This window comes from Salvia hispanica, chromosome 3 (genome assembly GCF_023119035.1).
Source record: "Salvia hispanica cultivar TCC Black 2014 chromosome 3, UniMelb_Shisp_WGS_1.0, whole genome shotgun sequence".
Taxonomy (NCBI): Eukaryota; Viridiplantae; Streptophyta; class Magnoliopsida; order Lamiales; family Lamiaceae; genus Salvia; species Salvia hispanica.
Window position 1 is genome coordinate 25,523,396 of NC_062967.1, and position 21,234 is coordinate 25,544,629.

Here is a 21,234-nt window from a genome sequence, read left to right on the forward strand (position 1 = left end):
TTGTATGAATACTATAGGTTTAGTCCAAATTTATAGTTTAGATTATGATTGTAGACTGTATCCCAGTGAATTGTAAGATTAAAATTTTAAATTTAATATTGAACTAACATGTCTGAATTATAAAATTTTAATTCAAATATAAATACTATCATAAAATCTATGGTGAATTATATTTTTTAGATATCATTTTATAATCCTGGAATCAATTTGTATCTTATTATGTGGGCTTAATTTTGCAAAATCAATACTTCATTCCTTTTACAAGAGAAAAATATGGAATCAACTGAAAACAGAGGTGTGTCAAAATAAGTTTTAAATAGAAAAACAGAGAATCTTATTGTTCTAAGTTACATTCTCCTCAAGGTTTCTCTCAAGAAATGCACAACTCAATCAGCCTCGTCACAGATATCACAAACACAAGAAGCTCTCTCTACCAGTCTAGCTCTTTTATTTTCAGTAAATTTCCTTCTACTCATCATATTCAATATACAACAAAGAGAAAGACTTTGGATTCATCCCAATCGATTCGATCAGAGCTCACGGGGATCTGAAACCTTCACCAGCATAGCGAACATTGCCAAGCTCCTCCTCAATGCGAAGAAGCTGCAATCAAGTTCAGAACAAATACAATCATTCAAAACAAGTTTGCTCGTCATAGAGAGAATGCATAAAGGAGTGTTGTCGTCGTCTTTTACCTGATTATATTTGGCCAAGCGCTCGCTTCTGCAGGGAGCTCCAGTCTTTATCTGTGCAGTGAGAAGATAATTTTGTTAGGTGAGTGCTTGTAAAAAGAGATCGGTAAATATGAGATATAGAGCTGCTAAACACCTGTCCGCTAGCCAAGCCCACGGATAAATCAGCGATGAAGTTGTCTTCAGTCTCACCACTACGGTGACTAACCATCACCCCCCATCCAGCAGCCTTCGAGTCGAGTGCTGCTTGAATTGATTCAGTAACAGTACCAATTTGGTTCACCTGCGATATTTGCAGCGCATCTTTTAGTGTTTAAAGATGTGCTTTAGCTACATGACTAAATCTCACGGATTGACTATACGATCACCCATATACCAAACGATTGTTGCCTCAATAGAATAACTATGTATCGGAACCAAGGAAGGACGCCATGAGACTGATCACTGATGCAAAAATTTAATGGGTCAAAGCACATACCTTCAAAAGTAAAGCATTGCAGGCCTTCTTCTGTATAGCTTCTGCTATCCTTTTTGGATTTGTAACTAACAAATCATCACCCACAAGTTGAATATCAACTGCAGATTGCAAGGATGACCACGAACTCCAATCATCTTGGTCAAATGGATCTTCAATTGATACAATTGGGAAATCCCTCACAAACTCTTGGTATAATTGACCAAGTTTTTGTGCTGTCAGCACATGAGCGCCATCATTGGGTTGCTTTTTGAAATTGAGATCGTACTTCCCCTCTTTAGTCAAGAACTCTGAAGCAGCAACATCCATCCCTATTTTGATCTGGACAAAGAATTCCAACAAAATGTTGAGAAACAACACAACCCCAGCATGAAGAACAGGAGAAGCAATGATTATACCTTTCCTGTATACCCCGCCTTTTCAATTGCATCCATGAGCAGTACCAATCCCTCTCGGTTGTCCTGAACATTTGGAGCAAATCCACCTTCATCTCCGACATTGCATGCATCTTGTCCATATTTAGTCTTGATAATGCCCTTCAGAATATGATAAACTGCTCAAACCAAAGCAAGTACGTCATCTTCTCATCCAAATGTCATGATAGGCACAAAAGTCAGACAAAGTGAAGCATCATGTTCTTAGTTTTTAGCATGCTTTTTAACAAATTCATAGTAGAAATTAAGAAATCAGAGGCACGTGGTTAGGTAAACTACCCAATGATGTCTAGTAATCTAATAGGTAACCAACTAATCCTAAGGATGAGTCTGGAATGAAAACAGTCCAAGATTTAAAATAATTTCCTCACATGACTCCATGGAGCTTTGCCTTTCACCTTGGACATTTATTATAAGCCTACTCTAAGTCCTGACTCCTGGATCATTTACCGTGAAGAAACGTGTCAAACAAGCATTTTTTTCCCTTCCCTTTCCCCACCTTTGTTGTGTTTTGGTAGTATGGAGGTCATTAAAATATTCGAAACAAATATCCAATTCCTTTATTCATAAAAACGTGTATATCTTTCAATATGAGTACTCTGATGACTGACAGTAATTAGAGAGATTGTTGTCCAAGAGAAGAAACTTTACTAACCTTCACTGCCCATCCGAAAAGCCTCAGAAAATGAGCTTGCTCCTACTGGCAATATCATGAATTCTTGCATGGCCAGGTTGTTGCCAGCATGGCTGCCTCCATTGATGACATTGAACGCTGGAACTGGCATAACAAGTTCTTTCGTGTTTGAGATCTCTTGTATGTGATTGTACAATGGCACGCCCTTTGCTCCAGCTCCAGCACGACATACACTAAGAGAAACTCCTAAAATAGCATTAGCCCCAAGTTTTGATTTGTTTGGAGTCCCATCAATCTCCAGCATAACCCCGTCAACATCACTCTGATTCCTTTAATGAGAAAAATATGTAAAGGGTTATAAGATAGCAATTCACAACCAGAAATCAAGAGTGAATATTTCAGTGGAGTACTGAAAATTATTGATAACTTCTTTGCAGCAATACACACAAAAGATCATATATATTTAACTTCTTTGGATCTCATCCTAATCTCTGACAAATCTAAAAATGCCACTAGCAACTATCCTTGGTTTATTCAAAATCATGAGTATTGATATCAAATGACCAGGTTGTACCACCTTCACCCACCACTAGACTAATCCCTCATTTACATTGACAAGATGAATAGGGTTGCAAATGAGTCAAGCTTCTAGAATCTCGATTAGAAGTAAACATCGCGGCTCGATTGGATGCTCAATTTTATGACCCTGTTCAAGATTGAGCTCGAGCTCATTTGTTTATCAAGTAATCCATTTACATCTAATTGTATATGTACTTTGCAAGCTCAAGCTCTGTGACTGATAGAGTCGTTGACGAAATCATAAAAGTTTGAACCAAGCTTGATCGAGCTCAAGCCTGCTACTATTCAGCTCTGTAAGTGCATATGGAATTACTCATCAGTTAATTATAAACAGACAAAAAGTAATTCTTGGACATGTGAAATCATCGATTAAAACTAGAAATGTCGCTGTCAATTAAAAAAAGTTGAAATTTTTGTTTGAAATCATCACATCAAACAAAAACTCGTGTAGTCAAAACACAAATTAGAAGAATAGTTATGAACTACAGCAAAAACTGAATCGAAAAGAGGCAATTTCTTTTCATGATATACCTAACATCAATGCCGACGAGCTTAGGCCCCAAAAAGTCATTAATATTCGTCACAGCATTGAGGACTCCTTTCCCCCCATAGACGGCCTTGTCGCCGTCTCTGAGCTCGAGGGCCTCGTAGATCCCGGTGGAGGCGCCGCTGGGGACGGCGGAGCGGTAGAGCGCGTCGTCATCGGTGATCAGATCGACCTCGACGGTGGGATTGCCCCTGCTGTCGACGATCTGGCGCGCCTTGACATGCTTGACCTTGCTGGAGGCCTTGGCGGCGACGGGAGGTGAAGGGGCGGCGGCGACGGAGCTGCGGACGGAGAAGGGGCGGGATTTGACCTTGTGCGAGGAGGGGAGTGAGAAGAGGGGGGTTTGGGGTGTGGGCTTGGTGGAGAAGATGGGCTTGGAGAGGTTAGTAGGAGTGAATGCCATTGTTGAGTAGAGAGGAATTGGAATTGGGATTGGGGATTGGGAATATAAAGGGGGCGGAGGGTTTTGGGGGTTTTTATGGGAAAGTCCGTCAAAGGTGGCGATGAGGTAGAGAGTGAGCAAAGTTGGCTATCGATGGTTGTTGGAATGTAGTAGGAGAGAGAGAGGGTAGGTGGGTTTGATTTGTTAACAAGTTGGGTAATACATGGGCCGCCATTTACCTACCTTTTGACGTTATATTACTTGCAAAATGCTAATTTGTTGACTCAATTCCCGGATCGTTATGATAACAATTGATGTGGAGTATATAAATTAAATAAGTTCTTTCTCTTAATATACTAGTCTTTTGGGATGAGTTCTCCTGTTTGGTCAGCTCTTTAATTGAGAGCCTAAATGGCTCGGAGTGGTGGCGGGGCAACGAACTCGCCGTGACCAACGAGTACGTTTGGGGCTGACTCGGAGTGGTGACTCACGGAGTGGTGGCCGGGCAAAGAATCCACCGTGACCAACGAGAACTCGGAATAGTAGCCTGACGAAGGACCAGCCGTGACCAACGAGGGCAAAGAACCAGGATTACAATAACTCATAATAACTCTTATTTATGGTTCGAGATGGTGGGAAGGCATAACTAGTTGTTGTGCACGGGTGGATTCCCGTCGGGCAGCGACGTAGCTATGGTTCGATTGGTGTGGCTAGTTATTGTTCGCGGTGGATTCTCGTCGGGCAGTGACGTAGCTGTGATTTGATCGGTGTTTTGGAGGGTGAGATCGCGATGAAAGCACCAATCTGATAAGATAAAGCTCCTATTAGGTTGATCGGCGATCGATAAATATCTGTCGCGGGCGAGTGCCTGACTCGTCCGTCGAGCAACACAGTTTTCTCACATTGGAGAAGAGAATGAACGATAATATTGAGCACCAATTTGATAGGATAAACCTCCTATCGGGTTGATCGGCGTCTGTAGACCAGCGATCGATAAATGTCTGTCGCGGACGAGTGCTCGACTCGCCCGTCGAGCATGAAAGTTTTCTCACTTTGGAGAAGAGAATGAACGATAAAATAATATTGATATTTTTGATTTCTCAAATGTTTACAATAACTCATATTTATAATGCTAATAACTAACTTAGTGAACTAGAAAACAAAGATATGGAAAAGATACGCAAATTCCTAATTTAACTAACTAAATAATGTTCGTATCATAATTACACACAAAAAGCATTCAAATTTTAAGGGCAATAGCTGGGATATCCTAACTTCCGCTTCCGTCCAGAAATGTGGATTGACTATGACTATATGATCGTTATCTTTATTTTTGCTCTTCCTTTTGTTCATATGGTTCCTAGTTTAGTTTTGATAGCTTGGAGTTTCCCAAATTGTGGGATCTTCAGTTTGTTTTCTCATGTTCTGGTTTTGGATACTAGTCACTTTTGGGCTAGGATCATGTTTTGGAACGTTATATTTTGATTTTATTCACCGGTTGGGGGTCGGCCTAACCCCCCGCCCACTATGGGTGCTTTTGATTAAAAAAAATTAAGGGCAATAGGGCATTGACGTGTGTGGTTCGGTCCCGGAAGGGATGAGATGGGGAATTAGGGGACGCGTTACAATAATCCCTGTCTCCCTACATCGTGTTGCTTGGTTGAGAGACGTAGAGGGTGTTGCTCCACGCACCCACCCCTTATCCGAAGTTAGACTCTAGCTATCTATCTTTATTGAGCTTTTGAAAAATTGTGTTTAATAGCAATGCAAGAAAATAAGTCCTTGTAATTATGTTAAAAGAAGATTTTAATCAAAGACAAGAATCAAGGAATGATGGAAAATCAAATTAAAGGATATTTACAAGAATTAGAATTTATTTTCTACTATGTATTTACTTACTGGCCTATAAAAGGACGTGTATGACAACCGATAGAAAATTACTAATATGATGTAGTCTAGGGTTATCGAAACGGGTAGCGGATATCCGGTAATTTCCAACCCGACTCGATACCTGTTGGGTATCGGGTATCCGTTACCCGACCGAAACGGGTAACGGGATGGGATCGGGTATTCATATTTTGGGTTTTGTGGGTATCGGGTATACCCGATACCCGAGTGGGTAACCCGTTAGCCTCGAAAATTACCTGATTGTTTATTTTTATATAAGATATATTAGCATTTTATAATTTATTTTTTCCTCTATTAATTAAGGTTAAGTTTTTTTAACATTTTTTAATCTTATTCTCTCCCGTCTTTCTTGATTCTCATTCCACCGCCACCACCCGCTAGCCTATTTCTTTTTCCTGTTACCTGCTGCTCTATTACACATATACATATATCTTAAATTGATTCTTGAATATTATTTTAATTTCTTTATTGATTTCAAAATTGTTGGGAAGGAATTCTGTGTTTACGAAGTAAAAGTTGTGTATGTATTCTTGATTCATTGTGAAGTTGTGATTCTTGATTCTTAATTTCACATTTTTCCAGCCGCCGGCTGCTGCCTTCTTGCAACAAAAAAAAAAATTAAAAAAAACCATAGTCGGGTCGGGTACCTGCAACGTCGGGTGCGGGATACCCCAGTCGGGTATCGGGTTATACCCAACACAGTGCGGGACGGGTATCGGGACTGCCATTATGGCTGAAATCGGGTGCGGGTACCCGTTTCGACACCCGTAGTATGATTCTTCGAGTTTTTTATTTTTTAAGTACTGTATTATATTATCTATTATGGTAGTATTAGAGTAGCTAATGATATATAACTAGTTGTTAGTTAATTGATTATGGCAATACATAAATTGATCCAGTTTAATTAACCCTTGCCCACACGTATCCAAACAAACTTTTAGCATAAAAAATATTGAAATTTTGAATTGGCTCATTGACACGAGCAAAAATTGTCGATGAAAAACTGAAATGGCTTCTAATTAATGAACAAAAACTATTTAGCTTGGTTACTAGATAAAAGTCAAAATTATCTTATTAGCTCCTTGGTATGAGTCTAAACTATCAGTGAAAATTGAAGAACTCTTAAATATTACTCCTTAAATTGTAAATTATTTTTAAAATTAAAAATTATTGCAAGTTGAGTGTCGGGATGTCTGATATTTAACTTGACGGAGAATGTTGGAAAGAAGATTTTGAACAAAAGCAAGAATCAAGGAATGATTATGGAAAATCAAATTAAGAGAATACTTGCTACAATTAGAATATATTTTTATATAGATACCCAAAATTAGAGCCTATAAAACAATATATTAATAGAAAATTACCCAAACACAATACTACTACGAAACGATGTAGTCTTTACAATTTTCGAATATTTTATTTTCCGCATTCTATATTTTATCATATCATTTCGGTAATACAAGTAAAATCTCGTATATAGTGATCTTTATTAGTATCATTTCGGTAATACAAATAAAATCTCGTATATAGTATAGTGATCTTTATTTGGGTAATACATGTGCATTGTTGGCTAAGTTTATGTGCAAGTACAATAGCGCGTTTTATTTTTAATACCACGTACACACAACACAAGTGATATATGTCTCTTTTATCATAAAAATAGTCCTAATTAGATGTAATACGGAATTTAAGAAAAGTGATTTAAAAAGTTGATAGTAATTAATCGGTATTCATATCATCGTATATTCATATGTAATACAGTAATACCACTTATAATTTTTTAATCACACGTGTCAACTCAATAAACTAAATCAGCCCTTTTAAATCATGAGTGATTACTAGTTCAACTTGTCATAAAAAATTAACGACATTATATTCAAAAAAATAAAAATTAATAATATAATTAGGGATACACGATTGATGAAAGCAGTTAAACTCCCACGTTGTCCCCCTAACTCAGCAGTTATTTGTCAACCGGCTAATCCATTTCAAAAATCCAACCGTTTTAAACCCTATTTTCCTGCAATCAGTTCCCAAATCAAAATCCACAACCCAAAACCAAAATCTCCCTTCTCCCAATCCAAAAAAGAAAAATAAAAAAATGGTGCGCGCAAGCAACGGGATGATCATAGCCCTCAACGTGGCAACCATGGCGGTGGCTCTGAGCGCCATGGGCTTCTCCCTTTGGTTCCACGTCAGAGACGGCTCCCAATGCCAGCGAATCCTCAAGACTCCTCTCCTCGTCGTCGGCGTCGCTTTACTCGTGGTGGCCGCAACGGGGCTCGTCGGCGCCATCACGGGCTCCTCGCCCGTCATGTGGGCCTACCTCTTCATGCTGCTCGGCCTCATCGTCAGCCTCGTCGTCTTCACCGTCTTCACCGTCATGGTCACCAACCGCGGCGTCGGCCGCGCCGTCTCCGGCCAGGGCGTCGGCGAACACCGCCTCGGGAACTACTCCAAGTGGCTGCAGAGGTACGTCGTCAACGCCAGGAACTGGGACGAGATCAAGAGCTGCATGATCGATGCGGGCGTGTGCAAGCTCGCGCCGAATGTGAAGACCGCCGACATCTATAACCCTATCGTGGTATGTTTTCTGTAATTACACCATTCATACAAAATGTTTCCCATTTGTTTATAGAATTTGAAATTTACATAAATTATAGTACTACCAAAAGTTCCATCTTAATAGAATTTTTTATTTATATTTACTAAAGGTGTCATCATTAGAAATTAGGGCAAATATTTGTTTTTTACCAAATTGTGTATTTATAATGTTCGTATGTATATATCATTATTTTATATTAGTACAAAATATTTCATGTTTTATACTCCATGTAGTTAAACTGAAATGTAGATGAAATTTTTTATATAATGCAAACTTCAAACATCATATGTAAATCAATATTTCATGTTGTACACAAAATTTCATCATTATTTCATGTTTTATACTCCATGTAGTTAAATTGAAAAATAGATAAAAATATTTGTATGATTTATATAGACTTCAAACATTTTGTATTAAAAGGTGAAATTTTTTGTATAATGAAAATTTCAAACATCATATATATCAATATTTCATGTTTGGAAAAAAAAAATTTATCAATATTTCATGTTTTGTATTCCATGTATTTAAAATGAAAAATAGATGAAATCTTTTGTGTAATTTTTATATAAATTTTAACATTTTGTATAAAAGAAACATTCTGTATGAGTTGTGTAATTATCCATGTTCGTTTCTAACGAATTAGGGCAAAATATATTTTCCCCCCCCAAATTTGCAGTCGGGTTGCTGCAAGCCGCCAGGCTACTGCGGGATGGAGAGGCGGAACTCGAGCTACTGGGTGATGCCGAAGAAGCATGGGCCCGCAGCAGGGGAGCCGGACTGCAAGGCGTGGAGCAACAAGGCGGAGGAGATGTGCTACGGCTGCGACGCCTGCAAAAAGGCAGTGCTGAGGAACATACGCAGAGAGTGGAAGATGGTGGCATTGATAAACATGGGCATCATCGTCGTCGTCACCGTCGTCTACTCCATCGGCTGCTGCGCTCTCAGAAACAACCGCTTCCATTACCATATTAAATCCCCACATCCACATGCCTAGTGCTTATGCTTCACAACTTATTAGTGTTCTACTTTTTTACATGCTTTTTTTCCCTACATACTATGTTTGTTTGGCGTTGTAATCTATCTAGTTTAGTTGTTAATTTGATGATGTTTCGTTTCAATCTCGTGCTTTATTTTATTCATCTATGTGTGTACACTCTCTTGAAAAAATCACTACAAGAAATGATCTAATTTTGAAAAAATCACTACAAGAAAAATGAACATATTATAGTACTACGTACTACACAACATTTCATTTTAAAAACTGTCGTATGTGTGTTTGTGGAGTATGTGAAAATTTGAACTAAACCGTCATATATAAGAAAAATGAATTAACAAAAATATATATGAAAACACACATAGCACTATATTAAGTTATCAAATTCTTTTATGATGAAAAATATAATAATTCAGTTATATAGTGTGTTTATTAATACTACTATAATAGTAATAAATTAATAATTTTTTAAAAAATAAGTGTTCAATTAACATGATAAAAATGATGCTCCATATATACATATGAAATTTTTTGAAATCCATTTATAACTTTGATGCATGATTCAAGTTTATCTCAAATTAACACGCATTTAGATTAAGATATTTAATTTGATTTAATTTTCCTTAATTAGGGTAACTCACAATATAAAATATAATTATGGCAAAAAAACATAAATATGATAATTACCTTATTTAATAAGGGAACTATGTTATATTTTCCATTATAGAGTCATATATATTCCTTTTATAATTCAGGCTTGTTTTGTAAAAATCGAATCCAATTTTGAGACGGATTTGCTTCAATCTATAAATAGATGACTCGTGAATGCGATATACCTCACAAAATTATTCATTAGCTCTAACTCTCTTCTCTCTAATTAAATTTGTCCATAAAAATTTCAAAACAATTCAATGGCTTCGAAGACGATTGTTTTGATCAGCAAAGAAGGGCAGAACTTCGAAGTAAACGAAGCCGCCGCGAAGCTTTCGAAAACCGTGGAGAACATGATTGAAGACGGGTGCACCGAGGGCGGAATCCGGCTGACTAACGTGGATTCGGCGACGCTCGTGAAGGTGCTCGAGTACTGCAACGCCCACGCCGCCGCCGCCGCTGATGTGGATTTGAACAAGTTCGATTCCGATTACAAGAAGAGTCTCGAGGATGATCGTCAACAGAAGATGCTGTTTGATCTGATTGAGGTAATTTAGTAATACTTTGTAGTTTTTTTTTAATTATTAGTAATTTAATTTGAATTGATTTTGATTTAGGCGGCAAATTACATGGATATTGAAAGTCTTCTGAATCTGACGTGTCAAGAGGTGGCGGATATGATGAAGGGTAAGACTCCGGATCAAATACGCACAAAATTCCACATAAAAAACGACTATACTCCAGAACAAGAAGCTGAGGTTAGAAGGGAGAATCAATGGGCGTTTGAATGAATTCATGGGACTATTTTTGACTTCTTTTTTTTTGTTTTTGGATATTATTTTTAGTACTTAATTCTAGTAGTATTAGTTTTTGTTGCTTAACAATTTATCTACGTTTCAGCAATCTGATCAATCATACTTATTTTTCACTTTCAATAATGGCATGGGAATTTGATGTATATTAGCGTGCAGATTTTATTTCAATCGTCTGAAAATTTATAAGTATCAACATTAAGCATATTGCAATATATATGCAAGGTTGATGTCAATCCAAATATAGTGTAATAATTTGAATTAACCCTAATGGAATTTGTCTCAAGTGATAACAATGCTCGTGACTATATATCAATCACGCCATCACGGGCTAATTAAAAAGAACAATTATTAATAAATAATATATGTTACACTTTCTTTCTTTAATTTATTAAATAAAAGATGTTACATTATTTTTTTACTAAGATCTCTTACATTAATATTTAATATGTCAAATATATGTTTTCTTTCTATTTAACAAATGATGCAAAATGAAGGAGAAACTGACTGAACGGAGAAGAAAATCAGAGAAACCCTAGTTTTTGTGAAACAGAGATATATATTATCAAAAATCAACTGCGTTCAACAACTTGCGTTCAAAAACAAAAAAAAAAACAACCCTATTTATAAGCGTCTAAAAACCCTAGAAAGTCAAAAGGAAAATAAGCAAAATAGGAAATTAAAACCTAATATCGTGGAAGGAAAAGCAATTTCTCCTAATATTTTCCCCTCTACTATATTTTTCGATCTATAAATTCTGCTAACTAGGAAATAAATAAAACATAAAATATATTTTTCTTAGCCTCCAAGTCTTGTCTTTTATAACTGCATTCTAAACTCTCTTAAAATTCTGTAATAGCCAAAGTGTAAAATGGGAGTAGTATATTCAATCATGACCAAAATCCATCACTGCAAAAAACTTGGAGTATTTTTTAAGGACACAAAATATAGAAAAAATTATTTGTGCTGGAAAATTTTAGAAAATAATAAAGCAAAAGAAAACATTTCTAAATTAAGAACAAACTAATTTAATCCTTTGCTATTTTAGGACACTTGCGTCCTCTAATTTTAATTAGAATATTAATAATAAGGACACTTTTTGAAACGTTGTTGGTATGTTTAGAAACACATAGCGTCTTTAAATGCATTAAAATGTCCTTAATATTTTTTTTATTGTAGTGCATGGTGGAAAATTTACAATATAGTACTATAAACTATCAAACATAGGTTATGATTTTATCTACGAATTTTAATACGTATAGAAAAAACTAAAAAATTGTCATAAGTCTGTTTATTATATTAGCGCTTATTACCTCTATTACCAATTGTTGTTGCAATAACTATTTTTAAACATAAATCAAAATATGAGCATAGATAAATGTACATAAATTCTATATAAAAAGTTAAATTTTATTAAATAATTTAATATATTACATATATATCCTTTTGCAATAATTTAGGAAAAGATTACGGATTACATCTTTTATGGTATACTCCTCTATAGGGCAGATGAAAGAAAATATTATTTTTTCATTTTATATCTCTAAATCAAACTGTAAATCAAGCGTAGATTTATCATAACTTTTTTATACTATCATTTAATTTTTGTTTTAGAAATTCCAGCGGTGAACTAGCCTAAAACTTAAGAATTTTGAATACAGTTGAATTTTTATTTTTATTTTTCATTTTTTTTCTCCGCATAAAAATGTCAGGACTAGGGAATGCGTTTTTCACATTTGTTCATGTAAACTTGTTAGTCTCGAGTGCCACTAGAGGTTCATTTAATTTAAAATTTAGTTCCTAAAAATTTGAAATTAAAGAAGAAATTTGATGATGTTTAAGTTGCGAAGTTTGGAAGTTGTGATTTCTTAAAAAAAAAAAAAGAAAAAAGAAAAGAAAAGTTGGCCTGCAATACTCTCAATGGTGGCCAAATAGACAAATATAATTATACTACATCCCACCTTTCATATATCTAGGAGTGGCAAAATAGATAGCGGGTAATGGGTAATTCTCATCTCGATCCGCTACCAGCCGGGTATTGGGTACTCGCTATGCGACGATAACGAAAAATGGAGCGGGATCGGGTAGTGTATTTTAGAGTTTTGCGGGTAGCGGGTATACCCACTACCGGTGCGGGTATACCCATTAGTCCCGTAATACCAGTTATTATTAGTATTAGTCATATTCCATCTTTTAATACTCCCTCCGTTCCATATAAATAAAGGTGTTTCAAATAGTTAAAGTGGAGAAAAAAAAAGTAAATAGTTAAATAATAATAGCCATATACGCACTTATTTTGAAAAATTAAAAATAAATAGTTAGAACGGAGAAAAAATAAAGTAAGAGAGATAATAATATAGAAAAGAGTATCTATATTATTATATTTCTAAAATGGGAGAAGAAAATGAAATGCCTCTATAAAGGCGGAACAATGGGAGTACTTTATATAATCTAAAAGTTCTTTTAAAACATTTTTATATTCCAACGAACATACAATTGAAACCTCATCGGAACTAGCTATAGAGTGTCCCCTTACTTTTATTCTCAATCTATTCAACGTTTACCATCGATATTAATAAAGTAAATTAGGGAACATTGACGGTTAATATTATGGTTTTCAAATTTTTTATTAGGATTTCGGGTCGAGTATGGGTACCCGTCACGGGTATCGGGTAATCCCGGTATGTCGCAGGGCGGGTATTGGGACAACAAATTTTACTAAAATCGGGTACGGGTACCCGACTTGTCGGATGCGGGTACCGGCGGGTAACCCATTTCGCCACCCCTACATATATCCCAAAATTCTTGAATGAATGAAAAAAAACTTCGAAAGCGTATAATTTATCTGTTAGATAATCATTATAACGTTTTGGTGATAAAATATTATATGACATAATTGACATAATCATTAAATATTAATATCACTATTTATAGTGGTGATTTAACCCTTACATTAATTTAATTACAAATAAATCTCAAACCAAAAATTCAAACAAAATTGTGCAAAAAAACAACTAGTTCCGAAAATGGTAAAGTTTGTTGCATCCATTAATAAAGCTACTAATTATAGCATAATTCCAACTCAAAAGAATGACCGCCGACCAACCACCGGCCGCCAACAATTTCCGAGCAAACGTAGGGTTTTGAGTCATGTGGAAATGCTAATTGACTTATTATTACTGTTCAAATTAATTTAAACAATTAATTAGCTAAATTGGGATTATCGATATAAGGCAAGTGAGAAATGTACCATAAAGTCGTGAAAAACGGTCTTGTGTTTTGCACCTCGTGGAAACCAATTATTGTCAAAAGCTACAAATGTTTTGTTGCATCCATTTGTTTTATGATCCATCAATTTTATTTTACCATTTGATTAATTCATTAATTTAGAGTACCACTTGCACATTAATCATTATTAATTTTCTCCCATTTCTTGGTTTTGCCCCTCTATCACATGTTAGAAAATCTGCGCCTTCACAACTGTGTGTATAAGTATATTGTATTTTTAAAATTAGATCGAGTTCGTTAGTTTGACTGCTTTTATGAAAATAGAGATTCACGTTTCCTGACAGCAGTCTTGTTTTCTTTAATTTATTGATTAGTTTGGGTTATTTCAACAATTATTCTAATGGAATGGTATTACTAATAAACTAAACGTTTGTAATGCAATTAATGTTTGTGGTAAACATAAGCATATGGTCCCTTCAATTTTGCAACCACATATATATGACAATATTAGGCAATAGATACATTTGTAATCTCTAACTGATTTTGTAAAAAGTCTTCTTTTCAAGAAATTATAGAGAAACAAAAATTATATAGAGAAAATTAATGAAATTTTTGAAATAGAATTACAAATGAGTCGACTTGAAAAAGATCTATTTTCCTAGGGCCAGCCGTCCATCCTATTGAGGTGCCTACAAATCAGCGAGGGGAATAGTCACTGAGTTCGCCGTTTGATGAAGACGAGCTACGTTGGATCATTACCCTAAATAGCATGAAACACAAGGAGATATAGCCGTGTGACACGCCCTCGTGTGGTTTGATGAAGACGAGCCGCGTTGGAGGATAAACATCGGGACCATGCCCCTGTGCAAACGCACGACCATTTACCTCACTTGCTTGTGTTGTCGTCTAGGCACGTCATGTAGTGCACAGCCGTTTTTTGTTTTTCTTTCTAAATTTTGAAATAGTTTTATGTTCATTTTTACCGTTTTTAATTGGTAAAATCTGATTTCTTTGATCAACTTACCGTGCATACCCTTCTTGTATATACTACACTCCATTCACGTAGTGCCAAGTATGAGCCTTCTGACTAGACAAAAGGTAATTAAGCGTAAAGCAAAGGGGAAGGCGATGACACGAGGGATACTCGCACGATCGTGGACAAGTTCAAGAATATCAACAAAGAAAATTCCAACATTCAATGAAAATTCTCAATAAAACCGTGCTTCATTTCATACTAATTTTGACTAGTACACAAATTTGAAATATATGTACCGCATGACTAGCATGTCAGATGGATAAAATATGATCAAAACAACATGCTTGCGCACAAGCATATTAAAACATATAAAGCAGAAATTAAGTAACTATAATGAATTAATCAAAAGTGAGATTAATTTGAAACTTGAGCAGCAATGCAGCATTGAATTGTACAGAAGAATATATATCAGATTCCGGTAAACGCATTTGGATTTGGGAACCAAAATATATTTAAAAACTAAACTAAATTCAATTTAAATAAAAAATCCACATTTAAAAATAGTAACTTTTCCTCGTTGCATGCATGGCGGCAGACAGGGGCAAAACACACTCTCTTTTTCCTATAACACATAAAAAAAATAAAAAAATAACTCCCACTTTTCTTAACTCCTAACTTTGAACATCAAATTCGAGTTCTCCGATGTACAAACTGTCCCATGTTTATTTAATATTATTATTTGAATTTAATACATTCAAGAATTGATTAAAATAACCAAGCTTTGACCTGATTGATTTTGTAAGTAGTACTATCTATATATATGCCCCAACACCCTCATATTTTTTGCATGCGTTTTTTTCATCTTCAACACCAACAAAATAATTTGTGGGGAGAAAAATCAACAATGAAGTTGCAGATTGTGATCTTGCTTTTCATAATATTTCTTGCTATGCAGGAAAATTCTATTTCACTTGCTCGTCGAGGTAAATTCATTATTTTTTTTATATTTTTACTTTCCCAATTAATTAATGTGACTATTTTTATACTGATTTTTGCTTTGTATATATATTTGCAGTAAAGAAAGGAAGTCATTTGTTAACAACAAAGAAAGAGATGGCAGCAGAGAGTGATTGCTTCAGTTTAACAAAGGTAACTTTTTATTTAATTTAATCAGGATTTGGGGTAACATTAAGTTGAAATTAATAAGTAAAAATTGTGCAGTCAGTTGAGAAAATTGCAAGGAAACTGACAGTTGAAGCAACAAAGAAAGTGGTTTCCAATTCTCTTGGAAAGACTAAAGGTGAAGAAGAAGAAGAAGAAGAAGAAGAAGACGATGAAAATTCAGTAATGGCGTTCAGCTCGGATTATCATCCACCGAAGCCACATCCTCCGAAGAACAACTGATCTAGATAAGTATAGAGAGAGAGGTGAAGTGAGAGAGCAATTTTCCCCCTGCTCTTGCTTTAGCTCTCTCAAAACAAAAGCATATATATATAGTATACAGTTTTGTATTGTATTTGTATGTATCAGATCATATCAAGAATCAAATAGTTTTGTTCAGAATCATTTGTTCTTTAATTGCGGAAGAGAATTTTTAATATTATGTGTTCATTTTTTCTATTTGTTGCAGACATATATATCTATTATTTTGATTAATTTCAGGATTTTTGTGTAACAATACTTTAGCAAAAACATTAATCTATATCTGAAATGTATGATACAGAGACAATGAATTGGATTATGTACAAGAATGGTCATCATGTACAAATTAATTACACTACAAAAAACTCACGGTTTACCAACGAATATTAGTAGCGGATATAGTATGTCACTATTTGTAGCGGATTGCAATTTTCTATGAACTTTGGTGCCTCGATCACGCGTCATAATTACCAACCTCTTGTGCTTTGTTGACAACAACGGCTACTCTCTACTTCTATCACACAACAACAGACAAATTAAACGCTATTTACTGCTTCCTCGCGATCCGATGATGTGTGTAAACACTCCCAAGGGTTGGCGTAGAAATAGTCCTCCTCTTTAGGCCGATCGGGTATCACCAATCTCTTGCTCGGCTTTCCCATCCGATCAGCATGAGCAGCCTTCACCGCGCCAGAGAATTCGTCCCAATTCAGTGATCCTGAGCTGTAACGGTCTATTAGGTCGACTAGTAGCCTCCTGTCCACAAGGATCGTCTTCTTGTACCCGAGATATCTGCAAACAATGTTAACAAACTCTCTCAAATTAAATCTGCACAAAAACTTGTGTCCTTTGAATTTGGGACTGTTACAAATTGTACCTGCGATGCCCTTCAACAACTTTAGCCATGTTGCCATCGTACGTTGGAACGAAGATATCACTCTCCAACGACACAAGATAATCCAATGCAGCCATTTGAGATGAGTGATTTTGGAAGAACATAAGATCGGAGGGCTCCAACAGCGTCTCCTTCCTAACCTGTCGCGACATAGACAAACAGATGAATAACAAACATAGTGACACGTAACTCCTGAAAGACTGGAAACTACATATAGCTTTCCGCAATGGACTCACAAGATACGGATACGATGATAAGAGTGTTGACAATCTTTGTTTCCCGCCATATATTTCCCCAGCAGCAATGTAAATCTGAATGGCAGGATCAATCTCCAATGCCCTCAACACGAGTGAAGTTTCCTCGGGTGTCAATGGACACAACCCCTCTTTTCTCTTGATATCGGAGTCTATGACTTTCTCTTTCCACCAAGGGTAGGCGTATCTATGAATAACGGATATATAACCCGAGTTTAGTAGTAGTCAACACGCTGTGTGCAGGCTGCAATACAAAGCGAACGGAGCTCACCTCATGCTTGTTAGCTCTTCCACCTCCTCGGAGTTGCACCCTTGAGTACAACCGGAGAAGGCTAGCATATCCATCTCGTATCTGAGATGAAGCACTAAGAAAGGGCCATTTCGCCTCATTATTTTGATGACTTTTCTGCTGAGTTCTTCTATTTGAGGTGTAAATCTTAAGGAACTAAAGTTTACTCTGCAACGCAGCCTCTGAGTCTCGTAGGGCTGGTCGTTGTTTGCTAGACGAGCATCTGTCCTATTCAGATGCACAACTTTATATCTCTGAATGAGGGGGAGAATCTGCATACACCAAACAAGATAGAGATATAACTCAAAACTTGCAATCAGACTGCAAAATCAATCAAACAAAGCAACAAATGAACAGATCTGATGACCTCATTGTGGTAATATGAGATATCAGACCAGCTAATCGGGGGCATTGTGCGAATAATCCCGAGCTCCACTCTGCTCTGGATGTGTGGGGGTAGCTCCTTGAGTATTCGAACTTCATCTCTCAGCGAAGAAATGAAATGATCGACGTCAAATATGTCTTCAAATTCACTGCAAACCAAATGCATAAACTATGATGAAGGTGAAACATGGCCACAAATTTTTCAACATTGGGCGGTGTTAGTAGCGAGGGAAAACCTCGGATCGTTCCAAAACGAAGTCTTGTCAAGTTCAGGAACTATCAACGTAACATTCAAAGATCTTGCAATAGCAACCATGTCACAAATCTGCATCCACACAAACAAGACTAGTCAAAAAGTGAAAAAAACTAATCGGATCAAACACATTCATCGACAAGAAAAGCAACTCACTGCTGCTCTCATTTGATTAAGCCCTCCATTGCACGAAACGATTAAGTAACCGTTGTTTTTATAGACCCCTGAATCAGGAACACAATTTAGCAAATCATCCACAGATTAGGTCAATAATTCTACAACTGCAAGTTTCAATAAAGCACAAAAATGCCTAATTAAGAGTGAAGAAGATCATCAAACAAGGCAATCATGCTAGGAACACAAACTCAAACATCGATTCCAGCTGCGAATAAAAGCATTAACATATCCAATAATAACCATACAACCATCTTACTATCATCAACATCTTTAACTAAAAAGGCAAACAAACAAGATTGCCAATATTCATCATCTCTAATCAATCACCACGAAGCTTAACATAGAGACAATGGAATAAAGGCTCACTTTTAGGTGGGAGAAGGGGTGAGTGAAGGCCGAATGCAGGCTCGGGATCGTGAAAGAAGCAAGAGGGCCAGCCTTCCAAGAAGCGAGACCCCCAAGTCTCACTCAGTGCAGTCAACTGAAGTGCACAAGTCCACAACAAAACCATGGTGGTTGCTCTGATCATCCATAGCTTCATTCTCGACCTCGGCTTATCCAGCCTCTCCCCTCCAAACGCCGCCGTTTTGTGCCCCATCATTTCACAACCACCCCATTTATATCTTCAATCTATACAAATTGAACCTCAGATTTTTCCCCAAAATAGAAATTCAAGAAAATTCGTTGAAGGAAAAAAAAATTCAATCTTTGAATGTTTTAGCGAAGAAAGAGAGGAAGAGAAAGAGAAAGTAAGTGTTAGTTATTCGAGATTGAGTGTCGGTGGATTGGAATTGGATCATCCATTCAGTGGTAGTATTTACATACGAATACGAATTTGAATTTGTACGGACGATGGCAGCAATGAGGGGTCCCAATTCAATTGGCATTTCTGCAGTGAATTCCATCTTCTGTAAATTTTACTTAGTAGGAGTAGATAGATAAGGATTTTGGCGGTTCTTTCCGAGATTGCATGCTGAATTCGTTGAAGCTAATTGAGAACCGTCTGTGCCATGATGTGCGGCTGCCAACAAAGTCAAATAAGAGGATGAATGAAATAAAAGTGAAATTTGTATTCTACTCAAATTTTGTTGTATTTATAAACAAATTCATGGAATAAGATAAATATTAATCCCTTCCCTAAGTTCTATAAATTTTGGCACATTTTAAATGGGTGCCAGTTTTAAGAAATGTAATGAAAATTGGGTAACATGGATAATATTTTTATATTTTAGTTTTATAATAAAATGTGAGTAAGAATGAGTTAGTGGAATATGAGGTTCACTACTAAATATGGTAAAAAGTAAAATGTGACAAACTTTTATGGATGGATGAAGTAACTTATTTTTTTTTTCTTTTTTAAACTTTTGATGGATAAATTTTGCATAAATTCAATTTTATGTTCATTTCAAAGTCCATTTACAAAGAATTTGGAGAGCATTCATGAGGTCATGAGGTTAAATCTTGATTTAAGTACTTCGTAATCTCCAACTATTTATAACAAACTCAAACTTGTTTTTTAGTATATGTCACACTAGAAAGTAATTTTACCCCAATCGTTCACATCAAACTCAAATTTTACACCATTGTGTAGGATGTCTCTCAAAATTTTTGCAGTAGATCCATACTGGATGTCGTTCTATACAAAAATGCAAAAATAGGTTTGAGTTTGTAATATGATTAGAGAGGTAGTCTACTCCAAAATGAGATTTAATGTATGAGAGATAGCCTAAGCATGCAACCAACGTGCTATGGACGGGCATTGAGCATGCGGATGTCATGCTATAAGAAACGGTCCCAATAGAAATAATATCTAATGAAAGTTTGTTCTCATTTGTCTCAGTCAATCCACCGGGATACAATTATTCGTTGAATTTTGGATGTAGTTGAGCCAAACAACCATGAAGAAGTATATCATGATTCATGCGTATGTCTTTTTTCTGAAATTGATTATAACTTCTCAAGTGTAAACATATGTTGTTCAAATTCTTGTGGGCCTTTGTGAAAACTAATAAAGAATAGAGCTGACGTTTTGTCAGATGAATTGAACCACTGATCGGTTAATATTGGCAAAATAAATAAATGTATATGTCGAAAGGGGTTTATGACTCAAGAACGTAGGTCCTAATATTGGCTAAATGTACCCTATTTTTAATATATTTTGTTTTTGATATGGTAGTCAAAATAATTCAATGTCCTATACTTAGTTTTTTATTTATTTAAAATTTATGAATAACAACTTGATTGAAGGGCTTAGATGGGCTCCAGTGGTCTGATACGCCAAGATCGGGCCTTTCAAGACGATTATTTTCCAAATAGAGGTTAAAGTCAGTGGGCCCAAGTAATGAAAAGAGCATAATTTCCAAAAAAAAAAGCAATTTAGAATATACAATTTATACTACCTGTAACAGAAAGGTATACTAAAAAAATATATTTACTATTTTGAGTAAAACTAGTTCGAGTAGAATAAATAATTATAACACACAAAGACTAATCACATACGAATACCCCCTCCGTCCTATAAATTCATTTTCGTCAATCCCATAAAAATATGAACATTTTTATTTATAAAAAGTTATCCCACCACAATCAAAACACTAATAAATATATTAGTTTCACTCTCCACTGACATTGCCACTACTTTAA

The 21,234-nt window shown here is 35.9% G+C and overlaps 5 protein-coding genes across 5 annotated transcripts; 3 read left to right on the forward strand and 2 right to left on the reverse strand.

The window, feature by feature from the left end:
* Positions 1-298: 298 nt before the first annotated feature.
* On the reverse strand, positions 299-3,908 carry LOC125216673 (enolase 1, chloroplastic). Its single transcript, XM_048118430.1, has 7 exons — positions 3,346-3,908; positions 2,257-2,564; positions 1,566-1,720; positions 1,171-1,488; positions 829-975; positions 696-746; positions 299-603 (listed from the first exon to the last, which is right to left on the reverse strand). The coding sequence occupies exons 1-7, from the start codon at positions 3,762-3,764 to the stop codon at positions 538-540; spliced, it is 1,464 nt and encodes a 487-aa protein (XP_047974387.1). The 5' UTR covers positions 3,765-3,908; the 3' UTR covers positions 299-537.
* A 3,807-nt stretch (positions 3,909-7,715) lies between these two features.
* Positions 7,716-9,297, forward strand: LOC125211317 (tetraspanin-8-like). Its single transcript, XM_048111051.1, has 2 exons — positions 7,716-8,235; positions 8,933-9,297. Exons 1-2 carry the CDS (start codon positions 7,753-7,755, stop codon positions 9,248-9,250), a joined length of 801 nt encoding a protein of 266 aa, XP_047967008.1. The 5' UTR covers positions 7,716-7,752; the 3' UTR covers positions 9,251-9,297.
* An 864-nt stretch (positions 9,298-10,161) lies between these two features.
* LOC125217083 (SKP1-like protein 11) lies at positions 10,162-10,726 on the forward strand. Its single transcript, XM_048118908.1, has 2 exons — positions 10,162-10,449; positions 10,519-10,726. Exons 1-2 carry the CDS (start codon positions 10,162-10,164, stop codon positions 10,690-10,692), a joined length of 462 nt encoding a protein of 153 aa, XP_047974865.1. The 3' UTR covers positions 10,693-10,726.
* A 5,048-nt stretch (positions 10,727-15,774) lies between these two features.
* Positions 15,775-16,515, forward strand: LOC125210874 (receptor-like kinase LIP2). Its single transcript, XM_048110488.1, has 3 exons — positions 15,775-15,900; positions 15,993-16,066; positions 16,139-16,515. The coding sequence occupies exons 1-3, from the start codon at positions 15,822-15,824 to the stop codon at positions 16,319-16,321; spliced, it is 336 nt and encodes a 111-aa protein (XP_047966445.1). The 5' UTR covers positions 15,775-15,821; the 3' UTR covers positions 16,322-16,515.
* Positions 16,516-16,598: 83 nt separating this feature from the next.
* On the reverse strand, positions 16,599-19,483 carry LOC125211197 (rhamnogalacturonan I rhamnosyltransferase 1-like). Its single transcript, XM_048110907.1, has 8 exons — positions 18,958-19,483; positions 18,571-18,638; positions 18,398-18,486; positions 18,145-18,310; positions 17,760-18,049; positions 17,471-17,675; positions 17,217-17,374; positions 16,599-17,131 (listed from the first exon to the last, which is right to left on the reverse strand). The coding sequence occupies exons 1-8, from the start codon at positions 19,190-19,192 to the stop codon at positions 16,876-16,878; spliced, it is 1,467 nt and encodes a 488-aa protein (XP_047966864.1). The 5' UTR covers positions 19,193-19,483; the 3' UTR covers positions 16,599-16,875.
* Positions 19,484-21,234: the final 1,751 nt, after the last annotated feature.